This window comes from Engystomops pustulosus, chromosome 2, assembly GCF_040894005.1.
Source record: "Engystomops pustulosus chromosome 2, aEngPut4.maternal, whole genome shotgun sequence".
Lineage (NCBI taxonomy): Eukaryota > Metazoa > Chordata > Amphibia > Anura > Leptodactylidae > Engystomops > Engystomops pustulosus.
The window spans coordinates 226,558,005-226,578,576 of NC_092412.1; the positions used below are offsets into that span (position 1 = coordinate 226,558,005).

Here is a 20,572-nt window from a genome sequence, read left to right on the forward strand (position 1 = left end):
TTCTGGAGAGGACCCATTGAATGTTGTCATGAATTTATAAAAGAACTAAACAATAATGGATTGAACATCTTTCTCACCTCCCATGTCTCACAGAACTCCGCTGAATTCTTGGACTTGAGGATCAACATTCGGAACAATCATATTCATACAGATCTGTTTAGGAAGGACACTGCCACAAATTCCCTCCTACACTACAACAGCTTCCATCCACAGCATTTAAGGAATGGCATACCCGTAGGCCAATTTATACGGGTAAGAAGGAATTGCACTATGGAAGAGGACTTCCGTAGAAACGCCTTGGAACTGACCGCACGGTTTAAAAACAGGGGTTACCCTAAAAGGATCATTTCCCGGGCCTACCTAAGGGCATCTCGGAGCAAAAGGGAGGACCATCTAAAACCACACATAAAATCTACGGAATTTAAAGGAGGGATAATCACCACATATAACAATCAATGGGGAGCCATCAAGAGCATTTTGGAGAACAATTGGAACATCTTAAAAGCAGAAACACGCTTGAAGACTCACATCACTGATAAGCCCCGGTTGATTGCAAAGAGAGCGATGAATTTGAAAGATAATTTGACGAGGAGCCACTTCCAGAAAAAAAGAAAACCATTGAATCGTGGAACCAAAATTATTGGCTCCTTTGCATGTGGAGAATGCACAGTTTGCCCCCTCCTGAGACCCATGAAACAAATAACCAACTTTAATAACAACAAAACTTTCACTCTACGCAATTTTATAAACTGTAAGAGTCAAAATGTGGTCTATGGCCTAATCTGTCCTTGTGAAAAAATATATGTGGGACAAACAACACAACAACTAAGAAAAAGAATACAACAGCACCTCTCAAGTATCAGAAATGCCACAAAACATTTTAGCCAAGGAAAAATCCTTTCCACAGTAGCCACCCATTTTAGACGATTCCACAAGGGACAGACAAATGGAATTCGAATTGTTGGCATAGACAAAGTCCAGCCGAATATTCGGGGAGGTGACGTTACACTGGAACTCTTACGCCGGGAGGCTCGTTGGATCTACAATCTGGGTTGCACCGCACCCATGGGCATTAATGAGGATCTCCTTTTTACAGGCTTTTACAAACAACGTTAGTACATGAAGTGGTGAGTAACTTTACTTCCATACTCTTCACACCCATATTAAGTACCTTTCTACCTTAACGGGTTTACTTCAATATTTCTCTTTTATTTATTTTATTTCTTCATTTCATTTTTATTCTACCCATTCACCTTTGTACTTCCTCTTTCTTTTTCTTTCTTGCACATTTTTTCGTTATCACAATTGGGGTATTATCATTGTCAGGTTTTATTGTATTTTACCCCCTTTTTAGGTACCGGACCCCTCAGGTCCCTTAACACTACTATCTCACACTGAGATGTTTGACACGTGATGTAAACACATCGCACTGGGATGTGCCTTATTCCTTTTTCACTATTATTTCTTCCAAATCTATCGACTACACTTTGACTGAACACGTAACTGGTAAGTATAAAGTAATCTGGATTATAAATATTGGTAATTTTGGAGATCAAGGTATTAATATTTGTTTTTTTACAGAGTACTGAATAGCACTGCATATATATGCTCGAATAATATATCAATCTACACCTATCATGAACCCATATCTTGTAACTTATGGGAGATCCACACGTTGCTCCACTTTCAGGATATTGTCCACCTCGGTTGAATGCAACAGAATGGGAATCCAACTTCAAACAGCCTTGGTGGAAAACTCCTAGCACTTTCAGGAACACCTCCAGATGACCCCCCTTCTTTCAATATTTTGCCCCCAAATGTATCTTGGCTCTCTCTCCACCCTTTGATGAACTTTTTTCATTGTTCCGCACTGGTCTGATTGACACTGGACTTTCTGTCTAGACCTGGACTATTATGAGCTCACGTGCCGCTATTTTCATATTATGGAATGATAATATTTGTATATGAACTAATTATTGTGATCAGTTGTATCCAACAACTAAGTTTTTTAAATTCTGGCCCCTCCTTACCCTCCGTGGTGTCCACCCCACTTAGCCTGCCTCATACCATCTTAGTACTTTAAGTAATTGCATATATATATAAAAAACAAATCTCTCACTAGCCCACAGTGACAGATTGGGAACATAATGATTATTGTACTTCTTTTAAGACGCTTACTTACCTTGGAGTCTTTGCAAAAACAATTTACTTATTTATCACTCATTGTATACTCATTATAAACTTTCTTGGCGGGCGCATGCGCATAACTGAGATGAATACTCTTACTTGGACTCATAGTTTGCAGGGTTAGCACTTACGCATGCGCCGAAATTAGAGGTGTGAATCGCCAACATTGTGGCGCTCTGCGCATGCGCATATCCGGCTTTGATATCTCGCGATGTTAGACTGAGGTCATGTGATCGCGATCATGTGACCGTGCGTCATTTTTCTTTTCTTTTCTCCCTGCGACTCACGCCGATTAGAAGATCCAGGTGTGTGCATCCGCCCTTAGGGCGGGTTGAGCGACTGATGATTGGTTAGGTGGACACCCGGTGAGGTATTTAGGAGCCAGACTCATATTGATTTGGTATTGGACCCCTGAGGAAGTCGCTGTTTGCGACGGAACGCGTGGGGATTGTTTCCTTACATTGCTGCACTTCTTACTAGCCCTTATATCCCATGGGACCTTCCCTTATATGTGGTAACTATACCCTGAGCATAGTGTCAGATTCTCATTGGTTGTGCCATCTTTTCCATGTGCTTATTCACGGATAGTATTTAGGACCTTCTCTTGCACTGTAGCTCATTTTTTGATAGGGATTGTGGCAATATTCATTATTATTTTTACTGCCATGCATGCAATGTTTTGTATCCACTTACCATAGTCTGATACAATGGTCGCTCTAATATGTACGGATGTACTTTTTAGATGTTTTTAAACTAGGTGTTGTTTGATACTTTGTCATAAGATTTAAGAAATAAAAATTTTTGTAACTTTTGGCCCCTATATACACTCTTTCTTCTTCTTTTCTTCGTTTAAAGTTTTTTAACTTGTCATTCTAGAACTAAAATTTATTTTAAACTTTTTTGCTTTTTTAAGTATAGCATTATACTTTTATGTTTTGTTTTATGTACTATGATAGCAGTTTGGCAGGTTAATGTTTAATATTTGTCATTTAATGTGGGGAAATGCAAGCAGTAAAACATTTTTATCTCATTCATTATTACTAGTATGTTAACCTAGGATAGTCACTGCTTTCAGCAGCTTTGTGTTGACAGTGAAGGTGTCATTTGAGATCATTTTTTATATTGTGTGAGGAGGGATGTGATGAATATTTTTGTAATATACTTCATTAACAAATTCTGCTCAAATGTAATCTCCCTCTGTTTGGTTCAACAGCTCTGGGAAGCGAGGATTAGCCCCTTAACTTTCAACTTGATCTTTAATAACACTACTCAGAGCAAACTGTAGTCAGAAAGAGTTACCACTCACAGCTGTGTAACATACAGGAGAGTAGAGAAACCCATCTTCAGATTTGCTATAACAACATAGAAGTAACATTATAACTAAGGCACACATTGCAGCCTGTTTCTTTATAAACCGAGCAGTATTTTTTAATTAAATATATTAGAGAAATGTAAACTACACTCCCCCTACCCCCAAACATTATAAAGAAATCATCTGAAATGATTGAATTGTGAAATGAATCACCAGATTACTGGTGATAGGGTGTTTGATTAAACTGCTTGTTCGGCAGTGACGGCAAACCTATGGCACAGTTCCAGAGGTGGCCCTCGGAGCCCTTTCTGTGGGCACCCAGGCTGTCACCCCAGTTCATCGGAAAGGACGTGAATCTTCCTGAAGTTCCAGACAATTTAAGATGAGAACAGCATTGAATCTTGTGGAAGAACAGAGAGTAGTAAGTTACTGTTTAAATTGTCATGTTGGCACTTGATGGTAAATAATTGGGTTTTGATTGTAGCTTGGGCACCCAGTCTATAAAAGTTTTGGCATCACTGGTCTAGGGGATAGGGGAACAGTTTTTAAGATATATTCTTGCCGCTTTATTAACAAAATATGAACGGTGCCTCCCTGGGCTTTAGTTTATGCACCCCACCCCCACCCCGCTGAAAGCCTCCTCCTGCAGCAGGCTGGGGAACTGGGAGACGGCCCGCTCTCTCCATGCCCCGGCTCTGACGTCACCGGCCGGATCCTAGCTCCCCAGGCGGCAGTAGGAGGAGGTTTGCAGCATAAATTAAAGTCTGGGGGAGCTGAGAGGCGCTTGGGTGCAGTCAGCCTGAGCGCCTCCAAAGCTTTTACAAGAAAACTTCTTAAAAACAGTCCCCTGTGGAGTAAACATAAAAACAGGTGCATAGGCAGGTGTGAAGTTGCAAATAGCGCCCTCTCCAGGTCAGGAGCTGTTGGGGAGATTGATCACCTCTCTAGGAAGGTTCTGAAACCTAGACATTGTGTAATTGCAGCTGTAGATTCTGCCTGTAAAGCCAACAGTAAACTGGTGTGTGTAATTAGCTAATAATCTGCCTGCTATGTTAGCTGGAGTGTTATTGGAGAGGCGCTACCACCTGATCAGGGGGAATATAAAAACCACTGCTGGGTGGAAGCACATGGTCTCAGGTCTTTCTAGGAGTGAGAGTGAAGAGAGAGACAGTGTAAGGAGCACACCTTCAGTGCTGCCACAGATACTAATCCCAGGAACTGATAGTTCCTCCACTTAGGGCGAGTCTGGAGACTCTAACCCAGAGCTGCAGCTTCCACAACTTGAACACAGCTCCACTTCAACTATCCCAGCCTGCATCTAATATCAGGCTGGTGCACCATTCCTGCGGATCACTCTCCATGAACACTCCAGTAACCAGAATCCGATGTTTGATAGTTTTGGGCCGTTGCCTGTTGTTCAATTAAGAACTGTAAGTTGATTTGCACAATGTTGCCTCCTTCTGATCCCTGGATACGGCTGCTTACCACCATGGGCTTCCCCATCCATTATCCAGGGACTCATCCTACAGACAACTCAGGGGTTGCCTCAGGGAGAACCAGTACATCAGCCTCTCCCTCCATATTTCTTGCACACACCACCTGCTGGAGACCTGCCAGGCTGTAGGACAGCCCTCCGGTCCTCCATACCAAGCACTGTGGCATAAACGTGCCTAGGCCGCAACCATCAGCCACTCCAGTATTCTGGGCCCCGGCTGCCTGCAGGCCCCAAGAAAAGGCAAGGCCCCAGTGGGGGATGTTGCAAAGACATGTTGGCAATAATCAAAAATAACAATTATAACCTATGCAATGCCTGCGTCAAATACATTGCCGCTTTAATGTTACAAAGTGTTTAAATTAAAGTTTGGTTCAGCAAATCTTACTTACTGACCTGTTCCTATACAACGGACCTTTCATACAGAAGTCACTGCCCCAAAGACCAATGGTTAGTGCCAGGTTGACGCAACTGAATGTCACAGTACAGGGATAATACACACTGTGATGTCAGGAATTAGGGATTATAGATACAGAGATATATACTTTTTTTTGGATTGTGCCTCTTCAGTCTTGGAACAATTTCTAGGGACGTCTTTATTAAACAACCCCTTTAATGCACATTCAAAAACGTAAGAACATTTATGTCACATTACAAATTATGTCATCAAGTTAAGTTTTTTTCCTAGAATCATCTTCAGCAGTTTTGCAGTTTTTCATAGTTCAGAGATTTAATGACTCAGCAGCGAAAAGAGAAAGCTACATATTCTGAAAATTCGATGTAAAGTGCATTTTCCCTGTGATTGAACGCATGCTTAATGCTTCTGACATTTGCATTGACAGAAAATATGTAGCGTAGTTGTTAAAGTGAAGGAGCAAAGAGATGGTCGGGAATAAAGATAAATACAATTTTCTAACAAAAACCTGTGTCAGGTAACTGCACGGTGATGACTGAACACTTTGTAAGTAATGCTGCTCTGCGCCGCTAAGAGGAATGAGCTGTCATGGCCGTCATAAGACTATCTGATAATGACTATCAGTTTTACATTCATGTTTTGTACATTTAGGAAATCTTAAAATGACTCCGTCTAAATCTTGGAGTTGTACAGGTGTCTATTTACCCTAAAAATCAGTCCCAAGAAAAGGGTGGTCAGTACTGCCCAGCTTAGCCTATCCTGCTCTATAACATGCTGTTTGTAGCTTGGACTGACCAAAGACATGAAAGCCTTACTGACAGCATTGGGGGTAAGCTTATGATCACTGGAGGTTCTACCACTTTAATAATAATAATTAATTATATAATAAATAATTATATCGCACACAGATTACGCAGCGCTGCACAGAGCTCACCAAGTCGCTCCCTGTCCCCAATGGGGCTCATAATCTAATCAACCTACCAGTATGTTTTGGAGTGTGGGAGGAGAAAAGAGGACCTGGAGGAAACCCACGCAAAAATGGAGAGAATGTACAAACTCTTTGCAGATGCTGACCCTTGGACTTGAACCCGGGACCCCAGCGCTGCAAGGCTGTAATGCTAACCACTGAGGCACCATGCTGCACTTCTTTTTGTCCATGAGTGATTAAAAGAATCAGGTGTTGGTACCCAAGAGCGCTTCATGGCCAGGAGAATGGAGGATCTCCGGTCACCTGCAATCCATCCTATGAAGGTGAAGTTTACTGGTGTGACTGCCACTAGAATCACTTCTATGGAGTTGATGGGACCATCATTTCTGGTAGTTCTATAGATGTGCCTGCCAGATTCAGATTCAGGGGAACTTTCCCTCCCCCTGTTCTCTTGATCAATGCCGGACCTAGCGGATGTGGAGAGAGGTTAACCCCTTATTGCATTATGATATACATGTACATCATAATGGTGTTAAGGATGCATAATGAGGGCTCACAGACTGAGCTCTCTGCATACATGGTGGTTGCTGGCTGAATTATCCTGGCAACGACCATTAGCCGGCAGGTAAATGCCGGCGAAACCATCGTGGATGGGATCAGCACTAACCTTGAGTTCATCGGGGAGCAAAGATCCACTCCCATGGCAGAAGGGGCATAACTTTAGGGGGTGCAGAGGTTGCAATTGCACCAGGGCCCAAGAGGTTTAGGGGGCCCTTATGGTGTCACTTTCCCATATGAGAAGACTATTATTATAAACCATACATTATAGTCGGGGGCCTTGCACAGACTTTGCACTGGGGCCCATTAGCTTCTAGTTACACCACTGCATGGCAGCCTGGAGTTTGTATGAGACTCCAGGACCTGCCATTCGGCAGGACCTATAACAGTGTGCCAGAGGCGCACTGCTATAGATCCATAGAATATTATTCATATACTGCAACTCTCTATTATTGCAGTATATGGTAGAAACCATATCAGACCCCTTAGGGTACTTAAAAGTAGTAAAAACAAATAAATAAAAAGGACCTAAAAGGTCCTTAAAAACCTAAATAAACAAATAAAATCATAAACATGTTTGGTTACGCCAATATTCACAATCTATCAAAATCCAAAAAACAAAACTGTTATTCCCGGCGGTGAACTCTGGAATGGAAAATAGCACCCAAATATCCGAAACACCACTTTTTCACCATTTTGCAACACAAGTAATCAAAAGGTCCCCTAAATTGTAGAAATTTAAACGTTATCACGTCCCTAATACAGCTGTGAACATGGAAAAATAAAAAATTAGATGGTCATTAAGGAGGTTGTACCAATTTTAATTGTTATCCACAAGATCTGCTGGGATCAGAAGAATGGGTGTCCTGTTCTCAGTTACTGATGCAATGGAAAGTGGAGCGAGCTTCATGCCACTCAATACTTTGGGAGTGTGATAAATTAACGACCACGGCGCTCACCACAGCTCAGCACAGCAATACATTGTCTATGAAAGAGATAGTTGAGCGTGGTCGACCTACCGCTTCTCCCATTAGTGGGAGTGTGACCTCTACTGATCAGACTGTTATCCAGCAGGACCCCCACTGGTCAGATTGTAATACCATATCCTGTAGATAGGGTAGTACAGCCGAACTTGATGAAACACTTTCAAGTGTATTGGGCGGCACAACCTCTTTTAAGTTTTTCTTAAAGGTGACAATAATAGTTTAAGACAGGATGTAGAATATGAATATCACAAGTTATATACAAACACCTTGAGCTGTTAGTATGGGAGACACTAGACGCATTCCTCTGATGTGCTACCTCTGGTCTGAGCTTGGCCCCATTCCTCTCATTCCAGAGCTGCTCAGGAATAGTGTCTCCACTGTCGGCTCTTAAGGGAGGGTCCGATGTTGTGTTTTTTGAATTTTTTTTTGCTTTAAGCCAATTATTGGTCGTTACTTCTTGGAATGAGACACCCTCTGGCCAGACACTGACTAGTCAGAAAGTCATTTCTAGCGGTGAAAGGGTTATCTGACATGTAGAGGACTTCTTCATAGCGATGCTGCCCTCCAGGTACACATGCTCACCTTCATATCCTAGCAGTGACTTATCTCCATAAGGTGTGAGCCAAAAAGGTTCTTCCTCATTGTCTGAGACTGATGACTAATGACCTGCACCAATGAGTGACAAATCCTGTCTCAGTTTCTGTATGTGTTAGCTACATGACCTTTCCATTTATGTTTTTCATTCTTACTTACCATCTACTAACAAGTCATTGTTTATCTACTGGAGCTCTAACGTGATAGTTTTTTGACTTTTTTATGTTTGGTGTATTGTATTACATATATACATGTAAATAAAAGTATTAGGCTCTCTAAACACAACGCCTGACTCATGTGTCCCCTGACATCTTACCAGGGCACAGGTATAGCAGCCGCTGTGAGGCATCAACCAAAGGAGCTTGTATCAGTTCGGGTATAGCAGCAGTTCACTCAAAAAATATATTTGTGTGATTTCTAACTAGTACTGTAACATTACTGAGTAGATTATCCCTGTACTGTGACATTTTGCGGTTTATGATCTTTGTGCTGTACCCTCGCTGTATGCAATATCCTTGTACAGTGACATACAGCTTATTGTGATACAAGTGAGTGTATTATTCCTTTATGAAATGTTGTTAATTATGGAATTACTATGTCTTTTATCCCTGTGTGTATTATCCCAGTACTGTGACATCACTGTGTGTATTATACCTGTACTGTGACATCACTGTGTGTATTATCCATGTACTGTGACATCACAGTGTGTATTATCCCTGTACTGTGACATCACTGTGTGTATTATCCCTGTGCTGTGACATCACTGTGTGTATTATCCCTGTGCTGTGACATCACTGTGTGCAATATCCCTGTACTGTGACATCACTATGTGTATTATCCCAGTACTGTGACATCACTGTGTGTATTATCCATGTACTGTGACATCACTGTGTGTATTATCCCTGCACTGTGACATCACTGTGTGTATTATCCCTGTGCTGTGACATCACTGTGTGTATTATCCCTGTACTGTGACATCACTGTGTATATTACCCCTGTACTATGACATCACTGTATGTATTATCCCTGGACTATGACATCACTGTATGTATATTACCCCTGTACTGTGACATCACTGTATGTATTATCCCTGTACTGTGACATCACTGTGTGTATTATCCTTGTACTGTGACATCACTGTGTGTATTATCCCTGTACTGTGACATCCCTGTGTGTATTATTCCTGTACTGTGACATCACTTTGTCTATTATCCCTGTACTGTGACATCACTGTGTGTATTATTCCTGTACTGTGACATCACTTTGTCTATTATCCCTGTACTGTGACATCACTGTGTGTATTATGCCTGTACTGTGACATCACTTTGTCTATTATCCCTGTACTGTGACATCACTGTGTGTATTATTCCTGTACTGTGACATCACTTTGTCTATTATCCCTGTACTGTGACATCACTGTGTGTATTATGCCTGTACTGTGACATCACTGTGTGTATTATCTCTGTACTGTGACATCACCGTGTGTATTATCCCTGTACTGTGACATCACTGTGTGTATTATCACTATGTACTATCCTTGTACTGTGACATTAATGTATGCCTTATCCATGTACTGTGACATTATTGTTTACTATCACTATACTGTGACATCCGTGTGTTCATTATTATTTATGTAGTGTATGACACGGTTCACCACCATTAGTGGTGTCCACTGTATTTGTAATTTATACACTTCTGAGGTTTTCATATCAGTATTAATGTGTCTGTTTTTTTCCATAACAGAAGAGAGTAATAGACACCACTAATAGGATGTGAACTTAGCCTTAGTCTTTGAACTTACAACTCTGCTTCAATTACCGTATATACTCGTGTATAAGCCAAGTTTTTCAGCACAAAAAAATTTGCTGAAAACCTTACCTTGGCTTGTACACAACCCCGATGTTAAGCACATTAAAAAAATAAACTTAATACTCACCTTCCGGCGATACTCACCCCAGATCCCCGGCGGCAGCTCCCAATCCCCGGCGGCGCCTTCTGTCTTCATTGTTCTCTAGCCAGCGGAGTCGCGTCCATGTGATCTCCCCACCAGCACACACAATGCTGCGGTGGTGTTGCCACTGATGACGTCATCAGCGGCGACACTGCCGCATCATAGTGTGTGTCGGCGGGGAGCCGCCGCCGAGAATCGGGGGTGAGTATTGCCGGAAGATGAGTATTAAGTTTATTTTTTTTAATGTGCTTAACATACAGGGGGGTGGCTGTATATTATATGGGTCTGGTTGGCTGTATACTATATGGGGCTGGCTATATACTACTTGGAACTGGCTGTATACTACTTGGAGCTGGCTGTATACTACATGGGGCTGGCTGTATACTACTTGGGGCTGGCTGTGTACTACTTGGGGCTGGTTGTATACTACTTGGGGCTGTCAGTATTTTACATAGGGCTGGCTGGCTGTATACTACATGGGGGCTGGCTGTATACTACATGGGGCTGGCTGTATACTACTTGGGGCTGGTTGTATACTACTTGGGGCTGGTTGTATACTACTTGGGGCTGTCAGTATTTTACATAGGGCTGGCTGGCTGTATACTACATGGGGGCTGGCTGGCTGTATACTGGCTGTTTTCGCCATTTTTCTGTCTGACTTTGCACTGAAAAGAACGTTTAAACTGCTTAAACATGTATATAATATGTCTGCGCTAGATTTGTGTCGTGGCTGCTCTGTGTCCAACAACACAGAAAAAATATACACGTAAAGGGGCTGTTACTGCTTAGTCGGACCATGTGCCAAATTTCTGTCTGACATGCGCCGCATTTCTGCAGCATGAACATAGTGCACCCAAAAAAAAATGGCGTACACTTCCGGGCAGTGCAGGGTGCGCCAGATTAATGAAGACTGCACACTCCACAGGCAAACTGATAAATGTGGGGCCAGTGTGTGTGTGTCATATTAGGGACATATTATTTGCAGCCACTTCCACCCTAATTACGCAAACCATGCAAACACTTAAAGAATATAAAACCTTTATTTCACATATCAAAATATATTCACATTTCGGTTTCCTGGTGTTGCACATGTCCCTGCACACAGAATATACATAAAAGCCGCTAGGAAATGTATTGCACATTGAACAGTGATACAATGTAGAATAGTGACAGCATATACTGTATTTGTGACTTCCACTAATAATTGAGGATAGACTTCATTAACCACAATGTATCATTAGTATTGTGTTATTGTGTGATTCAAAAAGTCAGAAATTATATATGAGGCAGTAATGTTTTTCAAGCTCTACTGGACAGCAATACATATGATGGACTGTATTAGACATTCAGAAAATTATACCTCCAGATGGCTGTAGGTAAACAATATTTAGTAAAAATGATTTTAATAGGAAACACAGAGATAGATGTAGATAATTCTGGACTGCTGGTAAACCTATAGCACTCTCTAATAAATGTATCTAAATATAGAACTAATATTGCCCTTAGAAGTGAACACATATGAAAATATGAGCTCAAAATTTCCATACATGGTTGATAAAGCCCCCCATGTTCCTGAGATTTTCTGCGTAAAATTGCAACAATTCTCTTCATATTCTGAAAGCATTGATTTTACTCAGTTCTGGTTTAGCATTTTTGTAAATCTATTAACGATTTGTCTAACATTATTTGCTATCTGATCTGATTGCAGTTCATTGTTGGTCAAACAAAGAAATTCTTCATGAATTCTTCCGAATCCCATTAGCAGCCATATAATAATCTCATTACAAATCAAATACATCATATGTTAACCAGTGTAATAGACAAGACAAAGGAATAATTGTACAAGTTCACGTTACCATTTGTCTTGCATAAATAATATATTGTATGTCAGTCTATTTCCCAGAGATCCTAGTGTTTGTGGAGGACAACATTTGCATGTGTCTCTAGAATAGTCCATGAGAACAGCAGTCTAGTGCATGGAGAGAGAATGCTGATAGCCTGATCCTTGTAAGTAACCAAATTGCCATGGAAATGGTCCAGAGGAATGTTCTGAAAGATTGTCCATCTGATGGGGGAAGCATGTGCCCCTTACTCCGATGCTGTAGCCACCATGGGCATAGTAAGAGTAGGGGGAGCTTGGCATAGAGTTCTCCTCCGCCGGGCTTCCATATTGGCACTGTAAATAAGTAGCCTCAGGTGATTGTCTAGTGTAGTAAGGAGAGTGGAGATGGGCAGCCTCCCCATAGCTGAGTTCAGAGTGTACATCTTGATGAGACGGAGGTGGTGTTACATAGGCCTGAGGACTTCCGCCATTGACCTCTGGCTGTCTGTGCCTTTCATGTTGAAGGTGGCACTCTGGGTGGTTGCAGGCCCATTTTTGCTCAGAACTTGAATGCAGGAGCATGGACAAAGTTGATATCCTATTGATTGCTCTCTTCAAGGTTGAGATCTTGGATAACCTTTTTCCGCTCAAGTCATGTTTAAGGGCCAGCCGTAATGCATTGAACGCCTGATTGTAGTCCAAGATCCTCTTTCTTTCTCTGACATTGGCTGCTACTCGCCTTGCCTTTGACCTTACCGGCCTGGTCCTCTTCTTTGGCTTGGCGTCTTCTACTTCACTTTCACTTTCTTGCCTTTGTAATTTCTGCAGAGTCTGATCATCTCCATCATTTGTTCCATCTTCTATCTCTTGCTCCTCATCGGAGAAGTCTGACTCAATAAGGCTCATTGCCGCTATCCTCACTTTCCAAGTCCAGCCCAGAGATGAGATTAGTTTATCTTAGATTTCTCTCGTCTTTGCTCTGCTTTTAAAGATTTGGTGTTAACTTCAGTCCTTCCACTCCCTCTCGAAGTCACTCCCTAGAAGGGCGGTCTGCTTTTTAAAAGTAACGTGCCTTCTTTTTTTATGATACCTCGTAAGTCTCTAAGAGGTAACTAGTATCTCAGTTTTATTACCTGCCTGCAGGTAGACAGGGCTTGGTTTGATAGCTTTGTCAAAAAAGATCATAGAAAACATGCAAATGCCTGTAGTAAGTACTCTGACATACTGATCTGCCAAATTACACAGCATACACGCTGTAGTTCTCCTTTTACAACAAATTACAGGTCTTTCCTCTAAATCTATTCTAGCTGATCACCTTCAAACTTGTACTGCCAGAGGGGCCAATAATACAGGGATATAGTGCAATTCACACCTTTTTGATAGAAAGAATATTTACAAGATATTAAGCGCAGAAATAATTTACATAAGAATCCATAATTTTATGGTCATACCAAATTTTATATAAAAAAGACTATAAAGGGATCACACTGCATTCTTTTTAGTGTACATGAAGTTAACCTCCAAATCTAGTTGACATCTCAAGAACAAATAGCCAAGGACACTGTGATGTATGGACCTTATTCCTTATTGTGAAAAGACAGTAGGGCAGATTTACTGTACTTGTCCTGTAGTCAGTGTATGAATACAGATAAGGATCACATTGATGCTGGAGTCTCCTCCTGATACTTCTCTCATATAATGGGAAAAAAATATCATGGTATAGATCATTATACATCAAAAGAACAGATACATTTAATACAATTAATCACAATGCTCTAATTGTTAAGAAATAGTTGATCTCCGTTTAACAAAAAATTCTCATTCGCATAAGCAACATAATTTCCATAATACAAATACTTAATTTGAATCTTGTACTAATGTATAATTCCCTTAATTGGAAAAGGAAACTAAAATTGGCCCTAAAAATATAGTATTCTTTTATTTTTCTTTTGTGTAAAATGTCTCAGCAAAACAATAAAAGTAAAAACAAAAAAGATGAGTAGAACATTTTCAGCAAATTGCTATAAAAAGTTATAATAAAGTACAGTACAATATCAATATGGGCTGGCGCCCAACAGTGTGATCCAGCGCACCACCAAGAGACTGGTTGTGCAAGGAAATCACGCTAAATAAAATAAAAAGGTAACAATACAAATTAAAAGATGAGCAAGATACATATACCTAGCACAGTTACACAGGGTTAACTCTTATACTGTTTTCACATCCCTACTTGTGAGAATAGAAGGTGGCAGTGAGTAAATAGTGGAAGGAAGTTCTTTAAAGTAATTGGGGCAGATTTACTTACCTGGTCCTGTCGCGATCCAGCGGCGCATTCTCCGTCAAGGATTCGGGTCTTCCGGCGATTCACTAAGGTAGTGCGCCCGATATCCAGCAGGTGTTGCTGCTGCGCTGAAGTCCATCGGAGTTCGCTGGAGTTCACCGTCCTATCTTGGGTGCAGGTAAGCGTGTGTCCAATTTTTTCCGAATCCGTCGGGTTTTCCCCCATTGTCTCACCAAGAAGACCATTGTAGGACATGAAGAGGGGCCTTTCATGCTTTCCCCGATTAAAGGGGTTTTCCCACGAAGACAAGTTAGATCTTATCCACGGAATAGGCCCTAACATGCTGATCAGTGGGGTCTCAGTGCTAAGATCCCCGCAGATCGTGAAAATGACTGGTCAGACGGCGCTTGGACCCCTCATTTTCGCGGTCTGTGGGGTCTCAGTTCTGAGACCCCCACTGATCAGCAAGATAGGCCCGATCCTGTGCATAGGGCCTAACTTGTCTTCATGGGAAAACCCCTTAAAGATGCAGTGATGCCATTGTAAAAGATAATTGAAGATCAGAACAGCTCTCTCCCTGGGGAACTCAAGAGAACTTTTAACCACCACATGGAGGGGTTCAACAATAGGCCCTCAACATAATCTCAGTAGTTCCCATCTCAACACAGAGGGAAAAGACCTATCCTATTTTATGATATTTGCCCCTAATTCTGCAGTCGAGATCACCTTCTCTCTATTGTCAACGAGTCAAGCTGAAGGAAATCAGAGGAGAATGAAGTCAAGCGCTGCATTGATTTATATAGTATTAGTATTTGCAAGTGGGTATCATTTAAGTTCCCACTCACACAACCATATTGGAGGCCATGATCTAGTCACACAAATTGCAGCCAGATCACTACCCCCTTAGAGGTCCATTACACCAGGTCACAGTGTGGTATGAACACCTTGGGGCTCATTTATTAAGGATCCTTTGGATGCATTTTTGTCAGGTTTCCCGATGATTTCCATTTTGCGGTGAATTGCCCGTGGATTTTGGTGCGCACAATCGGATTTTGGCACATTTCGGCGCCGGTTTGCACGCAACAGAAATCGGGATGCGGGCCGTCGGACAACCCGACGGATTCAGACAATGAGCGGGAATTAACATTTAGAAATGTGTTGCAAGACTCGCACTTACAAGCACCGGGAAGAAGCAGGTGAACTCCGGTGGACCTTGGCGCAGGATGCAGGAACTCAGGCGCACGATCTTAGTGAATCACGGCAGACCCAAATCCTCGTCGGACAACGCAGCGCAGGATCGCGACAGGACCGGGTAAGTAAATCTTCACCCTTGTCTCAACGCTTGAAGACCAAGGCGAGGGGCTGCTCCACAACAGGTCTTATTTTTGGCCAGATTTGAGGCGCAGCCACTCAGCTTCCTATGGAGAAAGGGGATGGGTGAGCAGCCATGTGCTTCACGGAAGTTCAAGCCCAGGTCATATACATGAGGCCTTAGTTTCATTACAATATAAGATTTTTGGTATTACTAGAAAAAAAAGTATTACCTATCTTAACTAATCAAATATTTAAAACACTTAATCCAATGAATCTATACTTTATTACGACATTAAAAAAGTTACAAAAAAAGAATGAACACAAGAAAAGAACATTGGAAATCTACCATCAAAATTCATCATCATAAACTGACTAACATAGATCCAGGCACTGTGACTGTGGTAACCATCTTATATTTGTTATTCATGGCCTCCTTCCTTCTAAAATCAACGTTTCAAATTATGCTAATGAGCGTAAGAGGCTACCCTGGCCCCTGTGGGATCTGACTTTAAAGAGGACCTGTCACCCAAATTTTCGGCACTAGGAGCTGCTTACTACAGTAAGCAGCTCCTAGTGCTTGAACAAACGCCGCAGTGTTAGAGTGATAGCGTTACTGGAAACCTCTGGTAATGCTATCTAACACTGCAGCGGGGTACAATGCAATCATCGCTGCCTCTTCCCCGGACCGCCGCGCTCACTCCATAGGCCGGCAGTGACTGCCGCACACCAGGCCGCCCCTAGCCACGCCCCAACCCCGCCCCCTCATGAATACGTCGGACAGCTTTGCGAGCTGTCTGACAATTACACTATACCCTGCCACAGAGGTTTCCGGTAACGCTATCATTGTAACACTGCGGCGTTTGTTCAAGCACTAGGAGCTGCTCCTAGTGGCGAAAATTTGGGTGACAAATTTGGGCTCTTTAAAGCCTTTTACGCTGATTCACCACCGCCCCCTGCTCCCTCGGCACTGAGAAAACAGCAGGAAGTGCTCACTGCACAAGTGCTGAGGAAAAGCCTTACTTTCTCTTGAAAATGTGTAAATTATGTGTCCTAAAAAATTCTATTCAAAGGAAAATTGAAATAATTCTGGTATTATTGCATCCATTATGATCCCATCTATTAAATTACAACACGATTTAACCAGTATGGTTAAAAAATAAGTTAAGTGAGAACTACTTGTCCACACAAATCTAGGCCTACATTCTAGTAATTCGGGAGAGTTCAGTAATAAAGGCTATAGTGGGACGAGCACTTAAAGGGGTTGTCCACTTTCAGTGAATAATTGATATGGTTTGTATAATGAAAAGTTCTACAATTTTCAAATACAATTTCTGTATCAAGTCCTTATGGTTTTCTAGATCTCTGCTTGCTGTCATTCTATAGAAAGCTTCATAGTTTACTTCCTGTGGATAGAAATCTACACAATATCAATTATTTAGTGAAAGTGGACAACCCCTGTGAATCTTCAAACAAGATGTAAAAAAAAAAACTCCTTGCTTTTCTACAAGAACGAGAACATCTCCTGTGGCAGTGTCTATGACTTGTTATTCCCATGTGGATTGGTGCATTGCCATCATTAATCTTCATTGGTGTCTTCCATTGACATATACAGGAAGAGACAGATGCAGACTGATAGACTGGTATTGATTAATGTAGCATCCATGCACAAAGAAAAGGAAGGAAAAATAGTGAATCTCATTTCTCAAAATCCTACAAACTAAACAAGCAATTGTACAATATCTTTTATAAAAGCTTCTTCATAATATCCCCTTACTACTTCCTCTACCATAAGCAAGAGCTCCAAAGACCGGACGTTAGTCTAGAAGACAGATCGACAGATAGATAGATAGATAGATAGATAGATAGATAGATAGATAGGAGATAGATAGATAGATAGATAGATAGATAGATAGATGGATAGATAGATAGATAGATAGATAGATAGATAGAAGAGGAAAGTCCAAGCAGCACAGACCATAGGATAGAGTGGGTGCAAGCGTCCCGGGACTGGGCGTGGGTCCCTCAGCAATATATTCGAGAAAATGGGGCAGCACTCCAAATTGTGATGAAAATTGTGTAGGTCCTTTATTCCATAATCAGCAACAAAACAGCGACGTTTCGGCTCCAAGGAGCCTTGGAGCCTTGAAAAAGACTCCTTGGAGCCGAAACGTCGCTGTTTTGTTGCTGATTATGGAATAAAGAACCTACACAATTTTCATCACAATTTGGAGTGCTGCCCCATTTTCACGAATAGATAGATAGATAGATAGATAGATAGATAGATAGATAGATAGATAGATATTAGAGACAGACAGATAGATTGATTGATAGATAGATGATGGATAGATAGATAGATAGATAGATAGATAGATAGATAGATAGATAGATAGATAGATAGATATTAGAGACAGACAGATAGATCGATTGATAGATAGATGATGGATAGACAGATGATAGATAGATAGATAAATATAAGATAGATGCATAGATAGATATGTAGATATATATATTTATATAGATAGAAAGAAGGATATATAGATATGCCGATCCCAGCGTGTTTATGCAGGATCTCTTTGGAACAACGTGGGTGATGTAAATATGATAAATATGTCACCTGTGGTATTTTAACTATTTATTGGCTGCACATATTCACTTTTGTATAAAATACGATTGTAAATGGAATTTGTCATCACTATATGGATCAGTAAATATGAGTTATGGAACTTCATACAGATAGTCACTGTTATTCACTGAAATATATGGAATTATGAGATATATTGATTTTTATAAAGGCACTTTCTACATATAAGATTGTATGTAACAAAGAGTAAATGCTTGACAAAGGCTTCAGTTGAAGCTGAAACGTTGCGGTGTGGTATGAATAAATCCACTTGATTTTTCACTTTTGAACCTGTGGTGCTGCTTTTTTCTTGAATATAGATATGCAGATAGATACAGATGGATGGATGAATGGATAGATAAATATGAGATAGACAGATATACAGATATGTAGGTATATATTTATATAGATAGATGGATAGATAGGCAGTTAGTTAGATACATGGATGGATGGATGAATGGATAGATGATAGATAGATAGATAGATAGATAGATAGATAGATATAGATATAAATAGATATAGATATAGATATAAATATGCAGTTAGTTAGATACATGGATGGATAAATATGAGATAGATGCATAGACAGATATGTAGATTTATATTTATATAGATAGATGGATTTTTTTAGATATAGAATGATAATAATCCCTCTATCACTTCACCAGTGCATATTTTATACCCAATTTTCATCATCCTTGTAGCAACTTTTTCATAAAATCCCCTTGCTTCTTCCATTACTATAAGCATGAGCTCCAAATACTTGCATTGTCACTAGAATTTAGTCTAGAAATACAGATCTATTAATACATATACCGTATTTTTCTCTGAAATCAATGGTGCATCTTATAGTCCAGTGCGCCTTATATCTGAACCGCACTTACAGACAACAGCTGCCTTGAACTGTGCACAGGTCTGCCACCTGCTGGTCATTCATCCTTATAATCTGGTGCTCCTTATTTCCTAGACATTTTACCATGCATTTATTATTGGTGCGCCTTAAGGTCCGAAAAATACGGTACATAGATAGACAAACAGATGGATAGATAGACAGATATATACATAGATGGATATCCATCACTATCACTTTACTAGATAAATTAAATCAGAGAAATATAGAAAGATGGATTAATATGTAAATTAGATAGATTTTTGGAGACTTTTTTTAGACCGATATTCCTCACTCTATCCCTTCACCGTTACATGTGATAAACCCAAAATTTGATGTATTGGCTTTCACTTACTTATAGGTGTTATTATGAAATAAGCGATTACTGATCTTGACAAATTGCCTTTCCATTCTCTCTATCCCAAAAGCAAAGAAATCAAAGCCACATTTAATTTATTAACACAATCAGATTATCTAAAATATAGTTTTATCAACAGGCACAATTAGTGATAGGACAATTGTCTATTACAGTCCCTTTTCTCCGGCCTTTGAAGAAGAAAATAATTTCAGCGTCTGAGCTGTAACAGCCCAATAAATCAGGGGACGGCTGCCTGAGGGATGAGAATGGGTTGAACTTCACATCAAAGCATCGAAAAAAAAGGGAGAAAGAGCTCTTTAAAGAATAACTCCCCATAATCACCTGTGATTGTTTCTGTTTTAGATCATTAAGCAGTGATCACTTCTCTTTTTTTTCGCTTGGTGCCCAGGGGGAGCAGTATATCTCCCAATAATACAGAACACGTGATGTCTGAGAGGACTCGGTAAGCACTGGTACCATAAGGTCTCCACAATAAGAATATAGCAATTCCCAATGAAGACTTTACTAATTAAGAAGACATACACTAATGATTTCTTCCCCTCATGGTCTCATACACTTGGTGGAGGAGGTCTCTAGTGTGCTATACCTCGCTGGGATCAATAGCAGGGTGCAATTACCGACTACTCTGCTCATTGCACAAAAAATCTGATTAAGCTCTGTTCACACCTGTACTGTGGCTTCCTTTTCATAACTGATCAGCCTCTATTCCTGATAGCTGAGGACCCCTGCCAGGGGCTGAAATCTACAACTGTCCACAGAAGGGGGAGGCAAATCTCCCAGTTGGCCTCTGAGCCAAATTAGGCCAACAGTGCCATTTTGCTGCCCGAGTGCTGTATAGCTAAGT

The 20,572-nt window shown here is 40.9% G+C and overlaps 1 protein-coding gene across 1 annotated transcript; it reads right to left on the minus strand.

Moving 5' to 3' along the window:
- Positions 1–11,876: 11,876 nt before the first annotated feature.
- On the minus strand, positions 11,877–13,357 carry BHLHA9 (basic helix-loop-helix family member a9). Its single transcript, XM_072133186.1, has one exon. The coding sequence runs from the start codon at positions 13,149–13,151 to the stop codon at positions 12,393–12,395; it is 759 nt and encodes a 252-aa protein (XP_071989287.1). The 5' UTR covers positions 13,152–13,357; the 3' UTR covers positions 11,877–12,392.
- Positions 13,358–20,572: the final 7,215 nt, after the last annotated feature.

Coding starts and splice junctions, on each gene's coding strand:
- BHLHA9 (XM_072133186.1), bottom strand. CDS start 13,151: ATGAGCCTTATTGAGTCAGACTTCTCCGATGAGGAGCAAGAGATAGAA.